The sequence below is a fragment of the Argiope bruennichi genome, chromosome 1 (genome assembly GCF_947563725.1).
Source record: "Argiope bruennichi chromosome 1, qqArgBrue1.1, whole genome shotgun sequence".
NCBI classification, from domain to species: Eukaryota; Metazoa; Arthropoda; class Arachnida; order Araneae; family Araneidae; genus Argiope; species Argiope bruennichi.
The window spans coordinates 113,263,617-113,287,453 of record NC_079151.1 but is presented as its reverse complement, the minus strand read 5'-3'; the positions used below and the strand labels follow the sequence as shown (position 1 = coordinate 113,287,453).

General features: G+C 25.3%; 1 protein-coding gene across 4 annotated transcripts in view; it reads left to right on the top strand.

Moving 5' to 3' along the window:
* LOC129962239 (ral GTPase-activating protein subunit beta-like) overlaps positions 1 to 23,837 on the top strand; it is a 42,110-nt gene extending 18,273 nt beyond the window's left edge. For 2 of the 4 annotated variants that reach the window (XM_056075983.1, XM_056075989.1), the window contains exons 13-30: positions 1,414 to 1,533; positions 3,088 to 3,204; positions 3,843 to 3,956; positions 5,135 to 5,275; positions 8,034 to 8,260; positions 8,968 to 9,078; positions 10,692 to 10,884; positions 11,345 to 11,433; positions 11,617 to 11,741; positions 13,820 to 14,038; positions 14,117 to 14,189; positions 14,975 to 15,145; positions 15,258 to 15,390; positions 16,328 to 16,516; positions 16,622 to 16,843; positions 18,715 to 18,856; positions 20,268 to 20,384; positions 23,602 to 23,837. In XM_056075983.1, the coding sequence (XP_055931958.1) occupies positions 1,414 to 1,533; positions 3,088 to 3,204; positions 3,843 to 3,956; positions 5,135 to 5,275; positions 8,034 to 8,260; positions 8,968 to 9,078; positions 10,692 to 10,884; positions 11,345 to 11,433; positions 11,617 to 11,741; positions 13,820 to 14,038; positions 14,117 to 14,189; positions 14,975 to 15,145; positions 15,258 to 15,390; positions 16,328 to 16,516; positions 16,622 to 16,843; positions 18,715 to 18,856; positions 20,268 to 20,384; positions 23,602 to 23,722 (2,624 nt within the window). In that variant the 3' untranslated portion in view covers positions 23,723 to 23,837. The remainder of the gene's footprint in view (positions 1 to 1,413; positions 1,534 to 3,087; positions 3,205 to 3,842; positions 3,957 to 5,134; positions 5,276 to 8,033; positions 8,261 to 8,967; positions 9,079 to 10,691; positions 10,885 to 11,344; positions 11,434 to 11,616; positions 11,742 to 13,819; positions 14,039 to 14,116; positions 14,190 to 14,974; positions 15,146 to 15,257; positions 15,391 to 16,327; positions 16,517 to 16,621; positions 16,844 to 18,714; positions 18,857 to 20,267; positions 20,385 to 23,601) is intronic. The other 2 variants (XM_056075994.1, XM_056076000.1) reach the window with 2 other exon arrangements.

Genomic DNA, 23,837 nt, shown 5'->3' with positions numbered 1-23,837 from the left:
TTGACTGTGTTGATAAGGATTTTAATATTAGTTGATCATTTTAAAGAAATGCTGCTGTAGTCAGGCCCAGATGAACTACTCAATGGCAGTGTGGGTTACTGTGACCATGTTGATGGTATATGTTGCTTTGATTAAAAACCTTTTTATTTATATATTTATTGAACTAATTCAATCAACTAAGAATTTATGGAATATTTTGTTAAAAATTGAAATTAATTTTTTTTTTGAAATATTGTTTATACTGTTTAGAGGACACTGCATGAGATTAAAGCTATTCTTCTTTGAATGTTCAATATTTCATCCATATTGTAAATATATTAAGAATAAGCTTTCTATTTCTAGTGACTTGCCAAAGATGAATGTAATATAATTTAGAATGGAATACAATACTTTTTCAATTGTTCAAAACATTTTATAAAATATTTATATGTTATTATTTGTGATATAGTCAAAATGTTTGGCATGTTTATTAAGACTATTGTGAATAAATTTAAATACAATATGTAATATTTTGATATGTATAATATAAAAATATTTTGAAAGGTTTTATATTTAATTTTTTTTAACAGTTTTCAGTAATTGAATGTCTTAATTATTGGAAATTAAGTTTTGAATAAATATTCAAAAATAGAAGTCATGATAAGTTTTGTTTACAAGAAAAATATTATTGTAAAACTAAAATCCAAATGAATAATTTATTGATGTAATTAAAATGATTTAAAATAAAATTTGATACTAAGTTCTGTGATTTTTTCTCTGATATATTGCATAAATAATGAAAAGTATTTTATCTGCTATGTTTTTTACCTCCCCCCCCTTCCCGAAGGCACTTTAAAATTGGAATGAGAAGCTTTCGGCCTGATGGTTTGTTCTCACTGTCCTATTGAATTCAGAAATGTTATGGCCTACTTCGTACCAGTGATAGGGTATGCCTCCTATGAGAGGAATTGTACCCTGCCTGGTGATGGCCTTAGGACTCGATCATAATTTGCACTAATGCTGTCATGGTGTTCATGTCATACAAGTTATTCAAAATCCTATGAGTAATGCAGAGGAGAATAATATCTAAGGATTGTCATGCTTAGTGGGTCTGTTGCATTACAGTAGTTGCTTATGAATGAAAGAATGTGCACACATTTTAGAGAGCACGATACTATGAGAAAATGATACACCAAGTAATATATCTTGAATTCCTTATTTTTATAAGGATATCCAAAGAAATATTTTTATTAGCTTTTATATAAATTTTTTAAGGAATGCCTTGGATTTTTTAATGTTTATAGAATTCAAATAATAAATGATAATAAGTTGCAGATGCTGCAGTTCTTCTATGTTATTCAATGCTATGCAGTTCTACATTAACCTTCCCTAATGTCTAAAAAGCAATCTGTTTATTTTTTATATTTTTTTCAGGTTTATCATCTAGTGAAAAAAGCAATCTTACATTTCAATCTCTGAGGATTCGATTAGTGAATCTCCTTATTAATGCATTACAAGTTGAAACTGAATCATTGAATATACATATGCTGCTAGGTAAATTTTTTGCATGAGCTATATTACATTATACATAATGTAAATTGCTTTTTTGTTGCAATAAATTTTAATATATTTTTCAATTTCGTTTGTTTATGCCAGGACTTTGCAGAAAATTTGAATCTGAATTCATAATAAATTAAAATTTTTAAGAAATTTTTATAAATTTTAGCAAAATTAATATTTGTTTTAATATAGATATTCATACAGAATTATAAAATTTAATTTTTTGATATTTTACAAGCAAAAAAATTTAAAGGAAATTATAATTGAAAAAATACATTTTTTAAAATAAATAACTTCTTTCAGTTTGGATAATTTTTTGTGGTATTTTAATCCTTTATGTGATACAAAATTTTTTTCTGATTTCTACATTCATTTCAAAATTTTATTATTTATATATAGATGTATATTTGTAAAATTCTAGAAATAAAATATTTTTATAGCTTCAGATATTAGATTCAATACAAAAAAAAAAAAAAAATCATTGAGTTCACTTTAAACTCTAATACATCTAACCCTAAATCTCTTATTTAAAAATAATTGGGTGCTCAGAAATATAAAGGTAATTGGAAAGCAAAGCTTATGTCTTTAAAAGTCAGTATTATTTCTGCTTGTGTTATGATTTTATCTAATAATTCTGAAAAAAAAAAAACTTTTTATGATCTTGTTTTTAATATTGCTTTTGTCAATATATCATTATCTTTATATATCAATAGCTTTTTTTTTGTTTTTATTTATTTATTTTCGGTTTGGCCAGGTATATTTGCATTTGTAAAATTCCTTAACAAATTTGAATTTGAAAAAATTCAAAAATGTTTTTGTTTACATATGAAGATTTCAAATTACATTTATAAGAAATTTAATACTAGTCAATGCATGTATAATTATAATTTTTTAAACATATTTTTTTATTCTTCATTATTTGTATTAGATCTTTTTTATATTTGTTTCAAAAAAAGAAATATAATTAAGTGTCAGAGCCTGTTTTAATTAATATTGAAACTCTCTTATTATTTAATATACATTATATTTATTAATATTGAAGATTTTGGTTTAAGAATCTAATTTTTTTGCAAATATGAAAAAGGAACCAAAGCTGTGATTGTTTTTAACATTTCATTGACAAACAAATGTTTGTAATCTTTGAAAAAAATAAATATTTTTTGATATTTTTATTTGCACAACTCTATAATTTTTCTCGATATTTTAGACTGCCATATAGACTTTTAAATGTAAATTTTAGAATTTTTTAAAATTCTGTTTTTAAAATTTTCACTTCTCAGCTGACTTATAATGAAAACTGAGTAACTTTTATTAACGTTGTTTAAACAAGTATCGATGATATTTTGCATAAATTAATAATTTACTAATATTATTCTTTATTATTAAAAATCTCATACATTACTATTGGAATTATTAAAAAAAATATTAAAGAAAAATGATTGGCTATCTTTTTTGAACATCCATTTCATACTTAAATGAATGGAAGGTTTAAGAATATTAAATAAATTTGCCAACATCAATTAATCAAATACTTCTTTTTAATCCTAGGTGGTCTTTTGTTTTACATTCAAGATTCTGCTGCTAGTGAAGAAGTGGAACAAATTACTCAACCTCCTTTGAATGACAATGCTAGTGTTGAATCTGTCAGTAGTGTTTTGTCGTCCGGTATGTAATTTTGATATTGCTATTCATATCTGAAGATACAATATACAGACCCTCCACCTGATTTTTCTGACCTATGTAGTTTGAACTGAAGTAATTTGTAATCCTGAAACCATTGTGTTATGTGATTGCTGTATTTATCTGTTTGGTAATTATTAGATTGAGTCTTTGTAAAAAATGTAAAACTTTTACTATTATTTTATCTCAGGTGTTATAAAATATAAAAAATTATTTTGTTCTATTTATAATGTGAAAATTTGGGTTTTTTTAGTCAGCATATTTGTTTAATAAGGATTATAAATATAAAAGTTTAAATGCTAACAATATATAATAAATGATGATTAATTTAATTTTTTCTGTAAATTTTTTGCTGCTAATACTTAAAATAATGCTCTTAAAACAGTTATGAAGTATAAAAGTGATATTTTTAGAATAATTCTGATATATTAAAAGCAATTATTAATTTGGGATAATTTTGTATTTATGTCTTGTGAAAAAAAAATTTAATGATGAAATTCAGCCCATGTTATTTATCTACTTTGTGTATACATTGAAGATGGGCTTTCCTCTTCAATTACTATTTAATGAAATGCTTAGCTTAGAAAATTTTACATTTTTGGATATTCTAATGGTTCCCTCAGAACTACAGACAGAAGTAGCTGAAAGCTGTGATTCACTAGGCTCATCTGAATGCAGCAGTTTGGGTCCTGATCTCGACAACCTCCTTCGCACAGATTTTCCACTCCTTATAGATGGTAAAATAAGAAACTTATCATATGAACATTTCAAAGAATCTCTTTCTCCAACTTGGATCTATGGTCTCCCCCCCCCCCTTTTTTTTTACTTCATAATACTTACTGTGAATTCTTTGGTGATGGATTTTTAGCATTGTGGAATCTTTTGTTTTGTGAAGTTATTGGTTTTTGTGGCGCATTTTCCTTATCCTCCCTTCCTTTACTCTTTTTATTATTTTTTGTAGCTGTGATTCTGTTTCATATTTTATTTTGTGTGTGAATATTGTTATGTGTGTTAAATATGCTAAAAGTGCTTTTTTTATGCATTTTATGAAATATGAATGATAAATAAATCTATTTATAATTTTTAGAATATATTTGCTGTAAGTTGAGAAATTTATATGCATCTTTAATTGATACAAGACTGTTTCCTTTTCAAAAATATACTATATGATTAGCTTTTTATACACTGGATTAGAATTTTTTAAATTGCATTACTTAAATTGCTTCAACATTTTTTATATATTAAAAATATAGTATTTAAAAGTTACATTGTATAGAAAATGCTCATAAAATTCCAGAATTATTTTATCTCATTGTTTGTTTAGAAAATTGTAAAAATTTAAGAGGATTTTGAAATTTATTTAGTGATATATATATATATATTGAGCATTTTTACAATTTATAAAAGATTTGGAAATTTTTTCTGGAATATATTATTATTTAGGTACATTGTATAAGATATTTTCCCTAATAAACTAAAATAAGTTTTTAATTAATGTACCATTTTTTTAAAAAAATTCATGGCTTTAATGTAATAAACATATTCTTTTCCTTAAATATGAAATTCCTTTTTATTTTAGTGTATTATTTCCTATATGCCTTAAATAAGAATTGTGTATAGCTATGAAAATTCATTTGTAAATTATTCATAAATATTTAAAACTTAGTTAAATTTTGTCATACATTACATTATTATTTATATTATTTTCTTATTCATACTCACATATGAAAGGTGATCTCAGTTAAATGTGCTCTAAAATTAATTTTAAAACATAGTACTTTATTTGATCTTAATGACTCCTTAAGGTTTTGAAAAAAATTTTTAACAGATTTTCAATTTCATATTTAATTTATTTTCATTTAAAAATATTTTAGTGCTGTTTACATTTAGTTATTATTCTTGTGGTTCCTTTCAGATTCAACACATGCTTTATTCTTACGTGCTACATATCTAATCTGTCATCGTTTGATATCATCATGGATGACAGATCTCAATGTATCTCTTGCTGCTCTTGAAGTACTTTCTGGTTTAGCTCGCATTCATTTACCACAAGCAGGTTATTACTTTTTCTTTTGTATTTTATTTTACTTGTTAAAAGAGGAATAAAGATAAATGCGTGTGTTGGCACTCTTTGGGCTAGAGCACTGACCCAGAGCTATCAAATTTCGTATATGTATATATACTGATAGACAGTTGCTAAAGATGGATCACAAATGGCTATATAGTGCATAATAAAGTATATGTGGTTAGATACAAAGTGAATATTTAAAAGTGAAACACAAATGATACAAATAATGCCAGAATGCTGACAGGCAATAATGATCATTTGTTATGCTCAGAAATATAGAAAGGTTTGAAAAGTCTTCAAAGGGACAAAATGGTCATTTTGAGCTCAATATCTAAAAGTTAAAAAAAAAAAAAAATGCAGTTTTGTTTGCAGGTGTTCTGGAGGAAAATGTCAATATGAGATATAGCTACAATGGAGAATAATGCAAGATGTTCTGCATGTTGGGATATGCTTTGCACAACATTATCCATTAGCTGGTGAGATAATTTATCTTATTTCTTTGTCAGTACACAGAAATGTATTTGTTTTATTGAAAAGCATTGGCAACCAGCAAGATGCATCCCATTTGAGGTATTGAATATCCTGGCTTTTAGACACTCTTGGACAGCGATTGTTTGATGACATGTTGCATTGTCATCTATGAGTTCAACACCACGGAACGTGCAATTGTGAAGCATCAGAGCATTTTCGATGTATCGTTCGGCAATCATAGTCCCAGTTGGAAACACATAGAGGGGTGTACGGTCATTTAACATGATGCCAGGCATACCATAACAATTTGCCTACCATTGCGGGACTATATGCATTACCACTTTCATGCCAGATCAGTTGTCGACAGTCAGATGAGAGACAGAACCTACTTTCATCTGAGAAGACTATGTAAACCTAATCCTCTTCTTTACAATTAGGATGCTGATGAAATCCTTGTAAACAACTGTACAGTGATGTCTGTATAATGGAATACATATAACAGATCGGGAGCGTATAGTCTTCCTTACTGCAAAAATCTAGCAACAGTTTTTTGGAAGATCTGAACAATAGCAGCAAGAAACTGATTTGTTGCCTGAATAGCTTTGTTGTGCCTATTCCTTTTTGTCAATAGCAGCAACAGTTTTTCAGGAGATCCAAACAATAGAAGCAAGAAACTGATTTGTTGCCTGAATAGCTTTGTTGCGCCTGTTCCTTTTTGTCGATAGTAGTACCTATCTTCTGTAAACGTCGGACTACGACCACGATTATCACCATTAAGTTTACTACTCATTCTATTTTTTTCAAATGATTTCCAATGCCTTAGAGCAACACCATGGCTGACATTTAACTCCCTGCAACAGCTATTATTTTTTGCTCTTCTTCAATCGTGCCAATAATATAACAGTTCATAAAATCATATATGACGGGATAGAATACCAAAAAATTTAGCAATTGATTCTTCCCTGCTACATTTTGATTTGAATAACATCAATCTATAGGCGTCAATTCTTTTATATCTGTTATCAGCGGTATCACATGGCGAACAAGTTCGGCAATCCAAAGTTTACATAAGCAGAACGTGTCTTACTATATGCTAATTTGTACTGATATTTGCCTACCTTCCATTTTGGGGTTGCTATTATCATTCATCCTTAATAATTGTTCGCCAGTGTATATGCTTGAATGGTGGAAATGAGCACATTGGAGTGATTTTATTTTGAATTTTTAGTTCTAATTAAATAAAAATTCAGTGAAATTCTAGCTTTTTTCCATGTTAGCTTCCAAAAATCTTACATCACAAAAAACGATTTTTGCTTCATATTTTATCATGAAAAAATAGTATTGAGAATTATTATAATGTTTTGAGATATTTTGCTGTAGTTGGCTTTTTTCACAAAGTTATTAAAATATTATCATAATATTATTTTCTTTAGCTATGCTTTTTTAAATTCATTTTGTATTGCATCATTTGTTACAGCTATTGTAAAAATAAAAACTGTAAGATTATGGTTCTTTCAAATAAGAAATAATCTCAATATAAAAAATACTTAATCTTTTCGACTATTAAGTATTTCTTTAAAAAAAAACTTTTGAATAGTATGATATTTATCATGTTTTGTTATTATCTTTATTGTTTGATCAATGAAGTAACTCTGATGAAAAACTTATAAAATTTGATTAGTAAGATATGAGATATCATTGTAAGGATTATCTGAAGTTAGATCATCTTATGGAGTTTAAAAATAATCAGTATTTAAACAAGAACGTATTGTTAAATTAATATATTAGATTTACTAATTTGAACTGGCTAGTATTATTTTCATTATTTAAAATAATATTTTTTCAACAAATGTTTTTGTATGTTCACCTGTAATTTAATTTTTTTACATTACATTGTTAATATTATCGTTCAAACGCATTTAGATAGTTTTTTAAATTTACTTTTATGACTTTATAAAATTAAGATATTATACTTTTATCTACAGTTGATTATTATAGATACTCAAAAAAAATTTTCTTTTCTATGCATCACTAGTGAAAATTGCTACAGGTTAGTAACCAATATTATTCGACTATTTCACTTGAGCTATGCTATATTTTTTTACTATGTGGATTTGCATATCACTTTCATTTCAAAAATGTTACTTATTTTATTACAAACCATTATTTTAATTATCTAATAAATATTAATTCCTTAATTACTTATATTCTGATTGATATTTACTGAAATAATTATTAATCTTACATTTATATATATATTTTTTCCAAACAATAGATTCATTGGAAGGAAAAAGGGCTGTTAAATGGATTTGTGATTATATTGTATTCCAATGTTCTAGACCACCACCAGCTCATTCAAAAGATTTGCATTCTACAATTGTGGCAGCTTATCATTGTGTTACAACTTGGCTTGTAGAACACCCTGATCTTTTAAATGATAAAGAAACTGTTCATACTGTGCTTGAAGTAGTAGAACTTGGCATTTCTGGCTCTAAATCTCAGGTATTTTTAAAAAATTCTACAATCAATAACTTGTAATAATTTAATTTATGTTAATATTTCATTTTTAAACGTGAAATTGAATGTATCATTAAAATAAATTGATTTCTACATTAAAATTTCCAAGACTTTGAATTTAACTAGTTTTAAAATAAAAATGAATTAAACTTTATAATATATTAGTTGCTTACAAGAAAGGTTCATTTTTTTAAAGGGGTAAAATTTCAATATTTTTGAAGTTATTGTTTGATTTGATTTTAATGAACAAATTAAAATATATTAATAATAATAAAATGTGTTTTGTAATCTTCTCGTCAGAGTGTTGTGTTGTAGCTTGAAATAAATTAGCATAATAATAAGAAAACAACTGTAGATTTTGACCACTTTCTTATCCTGTTTATCATATTATTTGAATTTTCTAAAGAGAAAATTAGTTTTAATAGAAAATAACAATGATAACCGCAATTTATGCATAAGAAACTGCAGCTAATTTTATAATGTATTCTCACTTGGACATCTCTGCTGAATTTCTGGATTTAATTACTTTTTTTTTAATTTATGGCACAAATTAAAATAAACTGATATAGTCAATTGTATTAATTATTGTTTTTTAGTGTATTATATATAAATTTAATTTTTGTAATTGTTTCTGTGGAATATCAACTAATATATCTGGTTTAGTGTATCTAATATCAAGATTTTTTTTATAGCCAAAACGAAGTGATCCTCCAAAATTGAAAGGTGATAAGGAGTTAAAACCTGCATCTATGCGGGTTAAAGATGCTGCTGAAGCAGTGTTAGCATGCATGCTTGAATATGTTGTAAGTTTTTTTTTTTATTATTGAACTTAAAATGAATTTAATTATTTTATTATTATTTGCTGATTAGTTTTTATTAGAAGAAGTTTTAAATGAATTTAAAATAAGAACTGTGATTTTTATAATAAATAAATATCCTCTAAATATTTTTGATAGATTTTTTTCTCCATAATATCTGCAGACATTCAGTTTTGAACCAACTGTAGTAATATCACAATAAAATTAGCGAATATGAACAGTTTTTAAATTAAGTTATAAAAACTAGAAAGAACTTGAAAATAAACAAAATTATTATGATGTGATCATTTATCTCTATATCTGCTTTAAATTGACAATGAGTTTTAAAGCTTAGAATCCATAATAATCTTTAAATATTAGTTTATTTTTTGTGATTTAAAGTTATGAATATTGTATTCGTATTCAGCTTGCAAAGTAAGAGGAATAAAGTGATAAAAATATTTTTTTTTCTAATTCTTGTTATATAATATTTCAAAATGTTTAATAGCAACATTTCATTTTCATTAATAAGTCAGATGATTGAAAAAATACAGGTTATTTAACCAGGAAAAGTTTAATGTATGGAATCCCCCCCTCGCAAAAAAAATGTGGTATGAATTACAATACTCTAAACAGATTAATTCCAAATTAATAATATAAGTAACATCATTTTTCAAAATGAGTTTGCTTTAAAATCTAAAAATTGCATTTACTGTTATTATAATGAACTTTTTGAAAAAATTTCTTTTACTAAAAACATGCCCTTTATTTATGAAATTTGTTTTTCAGTTATGTTTTTTTATATTTTTTTCAAGAATAAACAAATAAATCATCTGGAAAATAAATATGGCATGCTTATTATCTAAATGATTTTATTATTTTTCTATGTATCTTTATGCCTACATAACTTTTTAGCTGAGATTTGTAACAAATGACTTTATGCTTGAAGCCTGATGCACTTGCTTATCTTTCAAAGAATATAAAATTAATTAATTGTGACAAAGTATATTTTCAATTGAAAGAAAAGAAAAGAAAGTGGTTTCTGGATTGTGTGCTTATTAGAAATACTAATTATCACAGTTTTGATTTCCATACAAATTCCAAAATCATCAACTTAAAAAATTTTGATAGCTAAGAAAAAATTAAATGAAAAATTAAATTTTAAAACTCAACTGCAGTTTGATTAAGTTACATCCTTGGTTTGTTTTACATGATATAAAACTATCACCTGTATAATGATACTTATTATTGAAAAAATATTTTTATAAACACAAAGAGAAAAAGGTTAGGGGAAAAAAATAAAAACATTTCGGATGCAACCTTAATAATCTCTGTTTTCCTTTTGAGTTGGTTTATCGTCAACTTATAGAAAGAATGTTTTTTGTTTGTTTGTAATTTGAATGCTCATAAATTTTCTCCCAAGATTCTATGGTATGGACAAAAAGTAAATTCTTATTCTATGGTATTGACAAAAAGTAAAACATTTTCATCAAAAAAGGTTTAATAACATTTTCATCAAAAGATGTTTAAATAAAATTAATTTTTGAAGCATATATTTAAGCAATCTTTGGACTTTAAAATTATTTAAAACTTTTTGCAATCAATATTAATTTTTCTAGGGATATTTTCCTCCTCCATGTGGTTCTCAAAATCTCTCATCACTTTTGGATGAGAAGTCTTTGCTTCAGCAATGTAAGAATTTGGATGATGATCAACTTACTAAGGAAGAAGTTGTGAAACACTTTCGTTATTTTGCTTTGGGCAATTCTATTATTTTGGCATTACTGGAACAGCATTTAGGAAATGAACAAGGTATAATTTAAAATGCACTTAAGAGTTATTTTTAATCGAATTATATATTATTTCTTAGTGTATTTTAAAAAATTAAAAAGAAAAAACATCATTCAGAAAATGAGCCATAAAAAATAAAATTGAAATTATGCGTCAGAATTGTTTTTTAATTAAATTATATTTCTTGTTGCTAATAAACAATGGCTACTTAAGAGGATTTTGCTAAATTTTGTAGCCTAATTGAATCATTTCTAATTTTATGTCTGAAACAATTGCCTGTATTTTTTTTCTTTTGTTATTAAATTAATCGCAAAATAAAGCTTTATTAGTTTTGATATTTCGATTGCATTGTTTTATTCAAAATCTCATAATACAAAAAAAAAAGAAAAAGTTAAATATACTTTTTATGTAAAAAAAATTATATTTTATTACATTTTTACTAATCTAAAACTATGACATTTTTATTTTGCTAAAATTATAGATCCTCAACCAACTTTAACAGCTCTAATTAGGGGGCCCTTTGGTCGACATGCATGGTGTGTACAATTGCGACATTTACCTCATCATAAAGTAAGTTTTTTCATATGTAAAAGTTTAAAAATAAATAAGCTTCTTATTTTTAAAATGTTGAGTAACAGAAAGTTTTTTTTTTTTTTCCTTTTAAGAATTTCTTATATTATTGTTTCAGAAAATAGTATATTTGTATTATGTATCATATTTGCAATTTTAAGCTGATTTTTATTGTGCTTTCAGTCTGGCAGTAAACATTATGCTGTAAATCCTGGTAGACCCTTACCTATGAATGATGTTGGAACAATTCATAATATTAAACAACGCTATTTTCCTGAGGCAGTTGATAAAATTCCACTATGTCAAGGGTATGTTTTTACACTCTATGTGTTTGTTATATTACTAGTTTTTGATTTATTTTTTGATTAATGATTCTTTTATTCATATGAATGTTAAATGACATTGTTTTTATATGGTGTGAGTAATTTTAAATTGTAGCATTAGTTATCCAATTTTATATGCAAATATAATTTTTTAAATTACTGTTTAAATGAAATGGAGACAGCTATTCTTTTTAATAGGAATGGGAATCACAATTTATTCATTGATTATGTATGTTCTTAATTAATGCTTAGAAATTCTACATATATTAAAACTGAAATGTGTAAATTTTCTGACGCGCTATAGAAATCCAGACTATTGAATAGCTTTTCTATAATTCTTATTTTTAAATGCTACAAAAGAAGGTTTTACTGAAAGCTTCATAACAATTAATTAAATGAATTAGTTTTTATTTATAAAAAAAACTATGGTTCTATTGCATATGTGCAGAATTTCACAAGTAAATAGCATGTTTTCGATAAGATTTGTTTATAAATTAGTCAGTCAAAACATGACAGAGGAATGTTTAAATAATTTTCATTAATTTATTTCATTTGAATATTTTAAAAATTCATTTTACTTAAAATTGATCCAAAATTTGGCTACTTGTTTTTAATTGTCAGATTTGATTTAAATACTTTATTCAAGGTGGCTCCTTTTTTATTCCATAGAATAAATACATTTAAGATGCCATTCTTATTGTTTAATTGCGCATTATTTATGAAAAACTCTTTATAACTTATGAAAAAAATATTTTCTATGGTTTTAAAAAAAATTTGAAGCAAATTTTCTAGAAGCTATTAAATTATGAAAATTTTTAATGAGACAAATTATTTTATTTTAATTAGAGACAAAACAGTATAGAATAGAAAAATTTCATGAAGTTGTGAAATCAAATGCTAATATTAATTATATTTTTGCTTCTCATATATTGTATACATAGCTTTTAAAAGCTGATTTGATATGTGATAACATTAATTGTAACTTGTAATATTTGCTATAGTATAACAAAAATTATTATAAATTTTGTTCACAATTACTAATGAAAGACTTTATTGAAAATTTTGTGACAACTGATCAAATTGGTAATTTTTCACTAATTAAATACAAGAAAATAATTTAATCCTGAGAAGTACTATTTAATAAAATAGTATTACTCAGTTAAAGTACTTAATAAAATATATTTTCATTTTAAAGGGAATTCATAATTTGTGACATTTGCTCATTTGATGCTGCAGATAAAAAAATTTTCATCTGATTACCTTTATTCATAAATTTTGAATATTATTTTATGAAATACATTTTATAAAAATAGATTATGTTAAGCTGTATCTTTACTTATAATAAAGTTGAATGCGTGCTTGTCTGCATGCGTTCTTCAGGCTGGATCTTTGGACTAGCCTCAGAGCAATCCACCTCAGAGCAATTTTTAGTTTTAATTAATTGAAAATTAAGAAAATTCTGCAATAATACCTGAAAATATTACAGTACAGAAATGATAACAAAAACAAAATAAATAAAACTGAAATTTATAATGAAAAAATAAATCTTATGTACAGATACATTTTTATTGAATAATTCTTTGAGATATTATATAAATTATTAAAAAAATTCTGTAGCTGTATATAAGATTTCAGTGCTGAATGATTTAATTTTCTATACTCATATTTTTTTTTTTAAAAAATGTTTGGCTTTGGTAAAAAAGTTTTTGTATCAACCGAAATTTAATCACTTCTGCTTCAAATCAAAATTAAAAAATTATGAAAATTAACTAGAAATTATAGACATATATAGAGATAGAATGAATAAAACAATGTAAGACTTTTAGAATAATCAAATTTTGATATTTATATTATTTGTAAGATTAAAAAATTTTTGATGAAGAAGCTATTAAGAGACCAATTTACATAAAATATTTAATTGAAAATTTTAGTGAGTATTAATTCTAGCAAAGCAGCTTGTTGCCAAAAGTGGCTGGTAGATAAATAAAGCTCATCAGAATTTTTAAAAAATAATTTGTAATTATTCCTGTGTGCATTCATTTATCCTTCATATTGTCTTACAGAGTTGAATACATTCTGAAGAAGAATTACCTATTGTCTTTCTTAAATAGGGACAAAAGTATACCATCTCTTGAAAATATATCACAAGTTGGTGCTGGTGAATTTGATAAATTCTTGAAACTCATTGACAATCAAATTAATTTTGAAACTTCTGTAAAGAAACAAGTTGAATCTCAACAGCATGAATATCCTAATCCAGAAACTGAATGTAAAGCACCAAGGTAATACAATTTTTTAAATAAGTTATTTGTTTCTATTTGTTAATGCCATTTAATTAAAAAACGTTTATTTTTTTATAGTTTGTGTCAGGAATTTCAGACTTCCCGTCTTTTCCTGTCTCATCTCGGTTTTCTTAATTCTGAAGCTTTAAAGGTATGATCTCTCTCCCTTTTTAAATGTTGACTAGAAATATATGAAAGTACCAGTCATTACAGAGTTTCAGTATTTAGATTCTAGAATGATAATTTGAATGTTGAAAATAAAATTATTTAAAATTATGTGAATTTTAAAAAGACTCAAAAATAGTTGATGTATTTATTTTAAAGATATTTCTATAGACTTTTTGAATTTAATACTTACTATGCTAATGTTTAAAACATTTAGCATTTTCATTTTCTTATTTTTTTTTCCTGCAATATTTGTGAGAAAGGAGATAATTATCTTTCTTATTCTTTTCAGCAAAATTTATATTGTATCGATTTCTATTAAATTTTTAGTATTTTATACTGCATAAAAATGTTGTATTTTATTTGTGCTTTTGCTTATTATATCCTATGTTGTGTTTATTTCCAAACATGTAAATATTTTTATATATTTTAAATGTTAAGAATTTTTTTCTTATTTTTCAAAATGTTTTCAGCATTTTATTTCTTTAAAAATTGTATTGATATAAATCTATCCTTTCAGTTTTTAACTAAGAAATTAAACAACTTCTTTGAATTTATGTTTTAAATCATTGCATAAAAGTATGAACAAATTAGGATTTTGAAAATTATTTTTGAGATAAAATCAATGGTAGGACAATAGCTGTTATCGTTTTTCTTTATTAAAAATGTAAATATGTCCATGCATTAAAGCTCATTAAGCTATGATTACAATAATCCTGTCTGAATATTTAAAAAATAAAATAAAGACTATATGTTATATTTTTATTATAGGAATCATTGACTCAACCACTACCATCATTAGTTTCCTTAGATCAAAAAGCAGAAAATTTTTTCTCTAAAATAGAAGAAATTGATAATACTCCGAGTAGGACTGCTGATACTGTTTTCATCTTATACGTGAAAAGTGGACAGACTTCAGTTGACAACTTTCTCCAGAATGTTGTAAGTTATAATCCTCTTTGTTACAATTAATATTCCTATTTAATGTTGTTGAATATACATGATTAAATTTTTTTCTTTGTAACTTATTGCTATATTCCTATTTATATTTTAGACTCAGCGGAACATCCATCCTCATTTTATGGAATTTTTACGATCATTAGGATGGCCTGTCGATGTAAAGAAACATGCAGGTTGGACTGGTCATATATCAACAGCCTGGAAAGTTCTTCCATCTGATGATTTAGGTAAATTAATTAAAGAAGATTTGACATTTTAGCCTTAAGTATATCTTTATTTTGTTTTAAAAGTTATTCTAAATTATAAAGGAATGATAGTACACACACACACAGACACACACAAAAAAAAATATTGTGTCAATGCATATAATTCTAAATCTAACAATTAAAAAAACGAAATACTATTATTAATAATTTTAAAAAATTATTGAAATTAGAGAAAACATTTTGGAGGAATAAAATTGCTTTAACTGAAAAGTTTATTTTTAGAATTTCAAAGTGTTTCAAAAACACTTTGTACAATATCTTCCAAAGTTACGAGTGGAGGGGGGGGGGAGTAACAATTTATATTTATTTTTAATTAAAATATATTGGTAGTTTTGAAAAAAAAATTTGTTGAGTGCATATTATCCAAGAAATAACTGTATGTCAAATTCATCAGCTTTGCATCCAATGGAGTGTTGTGATTGTTGTGATCATGCGTGTCATATCTCATAAAATTGTATGTCAAAACCTATAAAAATTATCTAATTGAAACACAGTGAAAAATAGTTAATAAAATTAATTCACTGAAATGTCACAGTTTTAGATAAGTATCTCTGAGGAGTCATCTTATTGTACATTGTGATATGGAAAGCACAATGAGTTACAATTTTGTGGGCTTCACATGAAGTTGGATTTGACCCTTTTTTGAGACAAATATATCTATTGAATGAGGGAATAGTCAATTTTGCTGAGAGTACTGTCTGTAATTTCTGATGGGCATTTTACAATTTACAGATTTTATATCATCTAATAGATATCATGTTAAAAAAATATTGTAAGAATTAAAAATGTGATTCTACTCCTTATCATAATATGTTTTTATTACCTCCTAAATTTAATGCCCTTAACTATACAAATTGTATTTTTCAATGACAATAGTTTCTTTTTTCTTTTGAAACAGATACTATTTCAGAAGAGGATACAGTTAGTGTGTATAATGGAAAGAACAAAGTTCTTTATTGGTCAGATGTATCCTCAGAGCTAGCTTTTGTAGTTCCAAGCCCTGTTTCTCTTAAAAGCCCAAAAATGGTAAGAAAAGAAACAAAAGTACATGAATTTGGAGATGAAATTATTCTGAGAAAAAATACAGGTAAATAAAAGAACTGAATGTGTTATTTGTTTTGAAAAATTTCGTGCTTTGCAAAAAAGAAAAAAAAAATCTGCTATCTTATAAATATTAATTCTTTTCTTGTAGATGTCCGAGATGTTGATAGAAGAACAATGCCAGCTGCATCTTTCTCAGAAATGCCTATACCCAGGGCTATGTCTCTGAATTTGGACGCTGGAGATGATATCTCCCAGGGGCGTAGTTCTGGTAGAAAGTTTGGCCGACAGCATAGCTGTGCTATTGTTTGTGAAATGAAAGTAGTGGTAGTATGGTTGGAGAATCTGGATGATCATATAAATTTTCCTCTTGGTGAGTTCAGAGATTTAAAAGAGAGTATATATTTGAATAGAAAACCATTTTCATGTTTTTTTAAACAAATTTATTTATAGAATTTTGTTTAAAATTAATATAAAATGCTAAATAAAAAGATATAATTAGATAATAAAATGTATTGGATTTTTTTTTTTTGAGAAAAATTAGGTAGTTTTATACTTTTCATTATTATCAGATTAGAAATTATATTTGTCTTATTGTATCACATATTCACATATTTTCCAGTATTGAAAATATTTTTGTATTGTAATTATGATTTATTTACAGACTCTTCCCATTATTTAAATAATTTAATTAACTTTTTTCTTTAATTATATGTTAAAATAATAATTAATTGAATTAAAATTTTCTGAGAACAGTATTACCTCAGTTTTACACTATTTAAGGGAGATAAGGAATAATGTTGTAAATTATGAGAAATCATCCACTTAGGTAAAAATATTCTGGATGAAAGAGCAAATTACTAATATTATGGAGTGTTTGGTTCTTATTGCTAGTACTCACACCAATATAAATTAATTGATGATATTATTCTGCCTTTATAATTTCCCTATCCATTAACTGAGAGAATTATAGTAAAAATAATGCCATGTATTCTTTACACGTAGTTATTTTATAGTAAATATGTGTATGGTACCAATGTAATAAGTGTTCTGCATGAAACATTTAAGTAATCAGTATTATATTTATAACATAAACAAATATTTATTTTGGATATATAACTCAATTTCTGCTTCTTTTCAAAATATAGTATTGAAATTGGATTTCAGTTTAGATCTTTTATTATTTTTCTTCTGCATAAAGAATAAGAGATCATAAGAATTCATAAAGATTATCAAAATTAATTCACTCTCTTTATAGGTGACATTATTGTTACTCAAAGCATTTCTGATTAGTTATAATGCTATTTACCTTAGAATTTTTTCCCTATCCTAGCTGTCTGGCAACAGGAAATATAAAATTTCACTAACATAAATTTAAAGATTTTATTACACTACATTAAAAAAAAAAAAAGAAACCTGAAGGGATCTACAGAAAGTGTTGTAAACAATGAGAAAATGCTAATATAGATACTTTAAAATACGATAATACTTTGTTTCTAAAATAAAATTATCTTATAATTAATTTAGAAAAAAATATATTTATCTAGAGCTTTATATATTTCTTATGTTAATAAATTATGCATCAAAATGATACTCAGAATGAATTTTGATCAGCTTACAACTTTGAACTGAAGCAAATTTTAAGTTGTTGCAAATAGTTGCAAACCTTTTTAAGAATTGGGGGGGGGGTATTATAAATAAGGTTTGTAAAGTGGGAACCTTCAAAGGTAACAGTAGCTTAATACAAACTCCCTAGGCAGTTTTGCTCTTCAAATCATATTGAAAAAAAACCAAAACTTTCAAACTTTTTTGCAAGATATTTTATGATACTTACATTTTCACATTATAAATACCAATTTTTAACAATAAAATTTAATCTTTATTTGAATATTTCATTTGGAATGTATTTGAAAAAGAGATGAAACTTTGATATGCATTTTTCTTTTATGACCTTTCTTATTGTATGCATTCATAACAGTATCTAGTAAGAATCTTGGAAGTTATTTCAGTTTAAACATGTATGTAGAACTTATTCTAAATGCAGAGTAATTGAGATATATAACTACTGGTGTGACTTGAAGAATAAAAAAACAAAAAATGTTTGGGAGAGATAAATTGCCTGAATTTTAAAATATATAATAAATATAAACATACATGCATACCATATCTGCATTAAAAAATATTTTAACTATCCAAACTGCTATTCCTTTAGTGCGATCAATTAATATGCGTTTGTTTTTCCAGCTGATGTTTTGCCTCTAATGAGTACTGGATTAGAGCCGCCAAATTTTATATCTCGTACATCAGAAAAGGATCTTTTTGTTATTTTTGTACACCCTTTGCAGAGTGGATTATACCACATCAAACTTCAAGGACCTGCTGGGAAGTGAGCATCTTATAAAACAATTTTATTATTATTATTATTGCTGATTATGTAAAAAATGTACCTTCAGTTTCTTAGAATAATAAATATGGAATATATGTTCTCATGTAAATGGGTAAGTATATTTGCTAGATTTGAAATATAAAGAAAATTACATAAACTGTTGGGTTGGATTAAAGCAAACCCATTAATATCTCACAATACTAATGAGATTAATCCCATTAATATTGTGCGATTCCCATATTCATAAACAGTACAGATAGTGAATCTACCTACCTATATATAAACCCCAAAATATTTTAAGTTTGTAAATGACTATCTAAGTAGAAGTATCCATCAACTCTCAATTTAAACCAAATTCTTGGAGTCTAACAGATAGCATAAAACAGCAGTGTAATTATCTCAAATTGAATGTATGTGAATCAGAATCACTTAATCACAAATTTCGATCTTTAATTATTAGATAAATCGACTTTTAAATACTACTTTGTTTTAATTCTATATAATTGATACATGCTAGTAGTCCATGAAGTCATCTTTGTAATTGTACTACATTTATTACACTGAATTTCATAGATAAAGGAATTTTCAGAATTTATGGCAATTTATATGAATCTAAAAGTAATTTCTCTAAGAAATTATTTCCTATAATAGAGTTGGATATTCGGTTAGGAATTTTATGAATTATAAAACATATTTATTATCGTCTGAAAAGTTTCACAGTTTATCCAGACAAATTAAAATGACATAGAGATTTGAGTTCATAATCCTCTTTGAAAAAATTCTTTACACATGATATTTAATTTTTATCAGAAACAGGTTTAGCTATCAATTCCATTTTATTGTGTAATTTTTAATATTTTTAGTTCTCTATTATTTTTCTGTAATATTTTCTGTTATGTGTCTGCTTTGCAGATTTTAATCTGTTTTGAAAGTACTGAAAATGCATGCAAGAAAATGTGAAAAGTTAATAATTATACAGATTTTTTTTTTATAAATATTTGATTTGTAAAGATTTATTTTTATTTATACTCCATTGTATACATTATATAGTTTTGTATTTTAGTTCATCACTTTGAATTAAATTGAGAATATTGTGTAGAAATAGTAATAAGAAATATTAGAATGGTATAAGAAACTTTAGAAACAAACAGAAATTAAATAGGTTTATTATATACAGATATTTATAATAACTGAATGATTATTTTTTTAAATTACTTATTTAATATTTCTTGGCAAGACTTAGTTTCTATGTTTGCTTGCTTAAGAATAACTTTGTTATCAGAAGTATTCATATTTATGACAGTTTTTTCAATATTGTTTTTTTATATATTATGAGTTTTTTCTTTATGAAGAAATATATTAAATTTAAAATAATAATTTAATTTAAAATAACCTTAATAATTTTTTTTAGAATGTCTCTTGCTTTACCCTTGGTTGATGGCATGGTTGTGAGCCGCAGAACTTTGGGTATTCTAGTTCGACAAACTGCTTTAAATATGTTACGAAGAAAGAGGTTAGATGCAGATAGGTAAGTTTAAAAAAAATTCTGTATTTCTTTCTAATTTTAATAAGTTTTAGGTTTGTGAAATGTAGTTCAGAATAAAATCATTTCCAAGCTAAAGCCAAAGGTATTATAATAATAACATTTGACTTTTTTTAAGTAAAGCATGTTGGAATAACTTTCTATCAATTTTTTTTATTCCATACTAATTTTTTATGATTTCTTCTTTGACATATTTTTATTGAAATTAAAATAAAATCCAATAATGTATCATTGTTTATTACTAACAATAATTCTCCAGTAAGATAATGATTTTATTGAATTACTGTAAATGATTATTTAATCTGAAAAGAATATACTGAAAAGAAAAGGATGGATAAGTTTCTTCTCTAATTGTCAATTCATATTCTTAAAAATACTGTTTCTTTCTTTTTTTTAATGATATATGTATTTTACTTGCTTTGCTTTTTGTATTGTTGTAGTATTTATACTTTAAATGAAAAATAATACTGTAACATTTTATTACAAATGTATATTCTATAGTTTATTGTAGGACTTGATATCAAGGATATTTACTTATTTGGCAAATTCCTTACAGAAAAACTATCAATTGCTATGAATTTCATAATCTTTAGAATCTCAAACTATTACTCATTCAAAAGTACATATAAAATATATGATATATAAATCTATATTTATCTATCTACATATCTATATAATTATGCAAGTAGTTTTTATTGGATTTGAGTGGTAGAATAAGTTAAAAGGAAAGTAGAAATATTGGCCAAATGCATAGGTGGACAAATACAACTCAAAAACAATCAAAATGTTCAAGATATGGGTAGAATTTATTTGCCCATCACCCCTTAACAATTGAAAATTGAAAGAAAAGATGATTGATAAGCATATCAGATAAAATGAATTATTTCCTCATCTAAATGAATAACTTTTGTGCTGAAAGTTTTTTTTTTCCAAATTTTAAATTAATTGCTTTTATTACAATGAATAATTTTTAAGTAGTTGGATTAGTGGCATTTTAAATATTTTTCTTCTTGATTTGTAAAAGTTTTAAAAGGAAAAGTAACATTTTTGACATCAGCAAAATTTATTTTCAAGTTGAAAATTTCTAATAAAAGTTTAAATTTTGCTATGTTTTGTTAATATATCTTTTTATATATTGATATATTCTTTAACAATTTTATTGAAAATTTTTCATAATTTTTATTCAGTTGTGAAGGACATCTTAATTCTTTATGTTATATGGGCGTAATTAGATTTATCTATATACTTATAATAAAGCTCAATGTGTGTGTGTGTGTGTGTTTGTTGGCGCTCTACAGACCAGGTCATTTGACATACAGCTATCAAATTTGGTACATGTATACCTTAGAGGTCGGGAATGTGCACCTGGGGTCCCTTTTTTTGAAATTTTAATTAGAATTTTAATTATTAATTAAAAACTAACTTTCCCGCCAAAAAAATCTTCCATTTTCCCCACCGCCAACTTTTCCGCCAAAAAAATCTTCCATTTTCCCCACCGCCAACTTCAATTTTTTTTTCTCCCAACAGAAATGAGGCTAGGGTTAACATTTTTCGGCGGATTATTTCAAACGATTCTGTTTATTTTCTTAATGTTTTATGCATTTAAAATTAAACATTGTTAATTAATCCATGTTTCAGATTCATTCTGAAGTACTTTTGAATTAAAATAACAAAGAATAAAGGAAATTAAAAATGTATAATCTGCATAGCGTTACCCCAACTGGCGTAGAAAAATTCACGCATTTGCGTTACCGGAGCTGGCGAAGAAAATTCACGCATGCGCATTCTGATTGTTCCCATGACAACCGTTATCAGCGGTTGATTTAAATTATTTTTAGGTTAGTTGCATGCTTTTGTAAGTAAATTGTATTTATGTTAGTTATATATTTTTTTGTATATGCCTATAGTTTTAAGTACATCGTTTTTTAAGTAGATTTTTTAAATCTGTTTTCAATGATTTAAATTATTTTTAGGTTAGATGCATGCTTTTGTAATTAAATTGTATTTATGTTAGTTATATATTTTTTTGTATATGCTTATAGTTTTAAGTACATCGTTTTTAAAGTAGTTTTTTAAACCTGTTTTCGACCGATTATTTTAAACGATTCATTTTATTTTCTTAAAGTTTGATGCATTTAAAATTAAACATTGTTAATGAATCGATCTGTTCATGATGAATCTGAGAAAATTTTGTTGACAAATTCTTGAGATATTACATAACTTAAGAAAGATATTCTTTAGTGCCCATAAAGTTTAAACGCTCAGTGACTCTATTATCAGTAATCATATTATTAAAAAAATGCTTTGTTTCAGTAAAAAATATTATATTAATTGCAGTTTAGTCATTTCCATTTTAATTTTAAGCATAAATTCTACCGGAACTAACAGAAGATTAGAGAGATACATATTATGTTATGGCTGAAGGACTTTATATTATTATGAGTAAATTACATGACTATCAAAATTTGAAGTTTTAAAATATTTGATGAAGAAGCTATTAAAGTAGGAATTACATAAAATATTTAATTATTAAAATTTTAACGAGCATTAAGATTGGCGAACCGGCTGGTCGTCAAAGGCGGCTAGTCTTAAATATTTCAAAACAGAAATAAATTGAATGAGATAATGTTCAATTCAAAGTAATATTTTATTATCAGTGTCTAATATCTTACTGATAAATACATTACATTTCTTTTCATAAAAATACATTTCTATCATTTTTCAAAATACTTCTACTTAACCTTTTCTAGAAAATAATTATTTCCACTTAATATTACTGTGTCACAATTATTTAGTTAGCAAAATATCTTTTTCTGCTGGCATAATCAGAACTATAATATATTTTCCATGCCCATCATTTTCTCAATTATTCTCTTTCAATCCAAAAAACAAAAAAAACATAGCTATTTTTTAGCCAGTTTGTCAGTTACACATAGCAATGCCATGCATGTGATTCTGTAGCATTTTGCACATTTAAAAATAAAATAGCACTGGTATAATTTTCACTATAAAATAATAAAGAACTTTGTATGTAAATTAATGAGAATATTTCTTATTTTATTGGAAAGAAAATATTTTGTGTTAAATGTCTGTATTTTGTCATATCTAACAGATTAACAAATTATTGCTTGTAATTAACCTAATGATAATTGAATACATTTTTCTTCTATATGAAATATTTTTATTTGTTCTTGTCCTTTAGTTGCCAACCGCCTCATGTAAGGCGAAAATTGAGAATACAAGATGTTATGAACAGATATCATAAAAAACTATCAGAATCTGAATTTATTTCATCTTTGTATCACCCTTCTGCTGGACTTTGATTTCCACATCATCTTTTTTATAGAAAAGAGGAAAAAATTATTGTAAATTTAAAGTCAGAATTGATAATCCATGTTTATGATTTCTTGTAAAATAATAAATTGATGTACATATATA